The 5061-nt window shown below is 45.2% G+C and overlaps 1 protein-coding gene across 1 annotated transcript; it reads left to right on the forward strand.

Annotated features, from left to right (window-relative positions):
- Positions 1-327: 327 nt before the first annotated feature.
- Positions 328-3790, forward strand: LOC139366163 (alpha-2Db adrenergic receptor-like). The gene has a single exon (XM_071103334.1). It carries the CDS (start codon positions 774-776, stop codon positions 2088-2090), a length of 1317 nt encoding a protein of 438 aa, XP_070959435.1. The 5' UTR covers positions 328-773; the 3' UTR covers positions 2091-3790.
- Positions 3791-5061: the final 1271 nt, after the last annotated feature.

Raw genomic sequence — 5061 nt, forward strand, 5'->3', positions numbered from 1 at the left:
TACTCTTATTTTTATTAATTAACTTCCATTATAACATGTAGCTGGGCTGTGCTATTTTTTATGTGGATAAGAGGTGAATCAGATTTGGAAATAGAAAATAACCAAACAGGTAATTCTAGCCACCTGCAGTCTCCCCTCAGCTGTTCCTTATCCAAAGTAAACTCAGACCTCTCTCTCTCTCTCTCTCTTTCTCCCTTTCTCTCTCTCTTTCGCTTAGTTTGACGATAGGTTGGTCTTAGGAGTGATGTCACCCACTTCACTCCCGCATGCACACAAATTCCACTAGCAGTGTGTGTCTCGCAGTGCGCGCTGCCTCTTGTGCGTAACTGGCGACACAAGGCTTTAACAACAAAACAACTACAGCACTGCGCACGGGACAGACCGAGAGATAACAGAAACAAAATGTTGCTAATGCTCCTGGAACGTTAGCCTAACATGTAGACTTACTTATCTGGTTTCCGGACTTTATAGTGGCAACAACTTACTGGATACGTTGTGGCCACGGAGCGAGCTGGGCTTGTGTCGCCAACATTTTGCGGACCCTCTATGGAACTGAAGATGAGAGCAGCTCGCCAGGACGCAATGGGCCCTCGGGTATTTTACCAATGTGCTCTATATCTGTTCACTGATCACACAACCAAACGCACAGCGCGTCTCCACTGATTACATTCTCTAGGACTAATGACTTTATCAACATTTGAATGCTTCCAAGTTAAGTGTTTTGGGGCGGAAAGGCACACGCTAAAAATTTACCAAGAGAAGATGCGTTCAGGATGGATGTAGCCAAGTTTACAACCGTTACCAATACCTCGCAGGATACCAACACCTCGAGCGCCCCAAGACCTCTCCCGCAAACGGAGGTGGGCTCCGCGCTCATAATCCTTGTGGTCACCGTGATCATTCTGGTCACCATCGTCGGTAACGCGCTGGTCATCGTGGCCGTGCTCACCAGTCGGGCTCTCCGCGCCCCCCAGAACCTTTTCCTGGTGTCCCTGGCGTGCGCAGACATCCTCGTGGCGACACTGGTCATCCCGTTCTCCCTTGCCAATGAGGTCATGGGTTACTGGTACTTTGGGAGCACCTGGTGCGCCTTTTATCTGGCACTGGACGTCCTCTTCTGCACCTCCTCCATAGTCCACCTGTGCGCCATCAGTCTGGACCGCTACTGGTCAGTCACCAAGGCCGTGAGCTACAACCTGAAGCGGACCCCCAAGCGAATCAAGTCCATGATAGCCGTGGTGTGGGTCATCTCCGCCGTCATCTCCTTCCCACCTCTCATCATGACCAAGCACAACGAGCATGAGTGTCTGTTAAACAACGAGACCTGGTACATCCTATCTTCTTGCCTCGTGTCCTTCTTCGCCCCGGGCCTCATCATGATCCTGGTGTACTGTAAAATCTATAAAGTGGCCAAGCAGCGCTCCTCCACCGTGTTCGTGGCTAAGACCGGCCTGGAGAGGCAGCCCTCTCAGTCCGAGACGTGCTTCGTGAGGAAGGAGCGGATGGAGATGGAGAGCCCCAGTAGCCAGAGCTCCGAGGACCACCACAGGCAGGAGGAGCTGGATTATATCGACTTGGAGGAGAGCTGCTGTGCGTCGGACAACAAACCACGGAACCACCGCTTCTCCAAGCGTAGGAAGGTGGAGGTCTCGGACTGCTGCCCGCCACAGAGTTGCCGTCTCTCCTGGGCCTCAGCGCGCGCCTCGCAGCTTTTCCAAGACCCCAAAAACGCTACCAACGCGACCCTGGTGGCCCAGCGACATCACCTCGCGGCACATCGGCATCACCTCGTGGCGGCTGCGTCCAAGACCAAAGTGGCCCAGATGCGCGAGAAGCGCTTCACGTTCGTGCTGGCCGTGGTGATGGGGGTGTTCGTGCTCTGCTGGTTCCCTTTCTTTTTCACATACAGCCTGCACGCGATCTGCAGGGAGAGCTGCTACATACCCGGCGCGCTCTTCAACGCCTTCTTCTGGATTGGCTACTGTAACAGCTCAGTGAACCCTATGATATATACAATTTTCAACAGGGATTTCCGTAAAGCGTTTAAGAAAATCGTATGCCGGACTTCAAAACGCACTAATACCACTTGAAAAGAAGGGTCACTTTGAAGCGGTGACTGACTGACTGTGCGTCACTGCTCATCGAAACAGACGTCAGTTCTTCACCTAAGCACGCATCCCTGCACCTCTGAATGACTATATTCGTTCCAAAAGGAACGTTTTTATTTAATAATAATAATATTAATATGATATCAAAATATCTCGTGTTGTGCGCTAATGTGTGAATATTAGAAACAATGTACAGAGGAAATAGGATATATCAAACAAAAGCTAAATAGAGTATTGTCATTGATGATTTTGACCCCTGCTTTCAAAGTTAGGAATTCGTTTAATATTCAGTGAGGTAACTCGTATATTTAGGCCACAGCATAATAATTCCAGGGCCTTTTTACGATCCGTTCTTTTCTGTACTTTCATTATTAATCTTTTATGTCCCATAAAGATATGAAAAAAATCTAGTTCAGAGTAAAAGTGAAGTCATAACCCAGGATTTCGAGGCTGATGGAGCTGTGTGTGTGGCACTGAGAGGTTTAGGTTTTTCAAAAAAAATATTCATCAAACTGTCATCAAAAAGACATGAGAGAGACTGAGTTGACATACATTTTTTTTTTTACTTTGACTTTTTCAAAGAATCTCAAAATGCATAAAAAGTCAAATAACAAAACAAAAAGTTGAAATTATAGAAATTGAAAGTGTCCGTCGGCTTCGGATGAAGTTGAGGCAGTTTGGGCTGGAAAGGCAGTGTAGGTTCAGTGTACAGTAGGTTCACACTGTACACGGTTGTAGCATCTACTTGGACATTTATTTAATGAGTAGCCAAACTAGTTAGGAATGGCTGCAATTGCTTGGTCAAGTTTAATAGAGATGTGTCAAAATGTAATTCACTTTCACTTTCAATCCATTATCTAAAACGGTATCCGATTATGACTGATGTCAGGTGGGTTGATGACGCAGATCTCTTTGAGTGGGCTTCGGGTCTCCCTCATCGCTAAACCCCCAAATGCATGCGCTGTTGTCCGTGGTGCTGAAACGCCACGCACTACGCCGATGGCACTATGCTGTGACGCGAATGCGTGACATGGCATATTCAATGGTTTGCAAAACCATATATGAACTGTTATCAATCAGAAAAATCTAGTGATATGGGAATATATCTCATGATATCGTGCCTCATTTAAACACTGTGTGTAAGCAGATAGATCGATCATGCTTGGCACATTTGCTAAAATGAATGTATCCTCATAAGTGATGAGAAATGAAGATTGGGAGAAATTGCCTATGGTATGAGCCACCTTCATAGCATAAACACAATCTAACATGATTTATGCTGCAATTATTTTAATCTTCAGCCAAAGAAGAAGCTATTGGCCAGAAGATTAAAAACAGACCTTGAAATCATTACTCAGACATTATTGAGTGGGCTCCATGTTTTAACCTTTGGAAATAGAAAACTTGTGTCACTACAAATGTGTCACTACATGCTCCATAATTGTGTGTGTGTGTGTGTGCGTGTGTGTGTCACAGGCGGCTGGTGGCACCATCATTGGGGAGGACAGGCTAGAACAGCATGTACTTAGCGGTATAAAACACATCAAACACATAGCTTGATACCAATCCATTCACTCCATTCCAGCCATTCATATTAGCTATCCTTCCTTTTACCAGCCTCACCATGTGTGTGTGTGAGAGACAGAGAGACAAAGAGAGAGAGAGACAAAGAGAGAGAGAGACAAAGAGAGAGAGAGACAAAGAGAGAGAGAGACAAAGAGACAAAGAGACAAAGAGACAGAGACAAAGAGAGAGAGAGAGAGAGAGAGAGAGAGAGACAAAGAGAGAGAGAGACAAAGAGATAGAGACAGAGAGACAAAGAGAGAGAGAGAGAGAGACAAAGAGAGAGAGAGACAAAGAGGGAGAGAGACAAAGAGAGAGAGACAGAGAGACAAAGAGAGAGAGACAAAGAGAGAGAGAGAGAGAGAGAGAGAGGGAGAGGAACAGATTGAAAACAACTACTACCTCTGTCTGTACGTTGTCTACTGCTACCTACGTGAACGTCTTCAGCTTTGTGGTCTGCCAGGCCTCCGGTGAGATGGAGCCAGTTTTGGTTCAACAATGGAGTCACGTCGTTACCCAAGCTTTGCTCTCTAACCCTCTTTGTTCTGTTTGATATTGCAGTATTATGCTTGGTCTAATTTAAACAGTAGGCTGAATGCTTTGAATTACAACTCTTTATTTACTGTATCTACATTTTAAAAACCAACAAAGCCTCAAGACTTTTCTACCATGACAAATAAATCCACAATTGGCCATATTGCAGACAGGAGCAACATGAGAGTGATTCAGTGATGTCAAAGAAGACATGTGCGTTAGATCTCTAGATGTGTTGGATGTGGAGACTGACAATGAATGTTGTCATGGGTACATCGTATACTGTAGAGCTGCTGGGTGAAGGGTTAAGCAGAAGGCGATGTGGAGACTGACAAATTACATTATGAGGAAATATGGGCTAGCGACTCTAAGGCTGTGGTTTTACTACCCAGAGAAGCCACATACTTATCATGTAGGATAGATGTAAATGTTGCTTTGGACCTTTGTTCTATAGATAGCCAATCAGAACCTGTTACACTTGAACTGGGTCATGTCTCATGTTGGGTCGTTCAAGACAAAAATGGGATGTAAAATTCAAATACAGTATTATAGAGAATATGGTGATATAGGGATACTAGTGCATGAGAAAAACAGAATGTGGTCAGGGAGAGGGAAGCCATCTTGGTTCTATTGTCTGAGTCCTGGCAGGGGGTGAGAAATAAATACACTATTTATATCCACTGAAGAATGTCTTCAAAGTCCCAATGCCATCAGACGTATTGGCATGGTGCCAAACACACTAAACTGGACTAAGAGTATTTAACAGTCAAGTGGCTGAGAAAAATAAGAAATCAAACAAGGCATCATTCGGTTCTCCTGGGTTTTACTGAAGTAGAAATGCTCTAACAAGTTGTTT

Source organism: Oncorhynchus clarkii, chromosome 14 (genome assembly GCF_045791955.1).
Source record: "Oncorhynchus clarkii lewisi isolate Uvic-CL-2024 chromosome 14, UVic_Ocla_1.0, whole genome shotgun sequence".
NCBI classification, from domain to species: Eukaryota; Metazoa; Chordata; class Actinopteri; order Salmoniformes; family Salmonidae; genus Oncorhynchus; species Oncorhynchus clarkii.

Bases quoted from the DNA above. Each gene is read 5' to 3' on its own strand.
- LOC139366163 (XM_071103334.1), top strand. From the start codon at position 774: ATGGATGTAGCCAAGTTTACAACCGTTACCAATACCTCGCAGGATACC.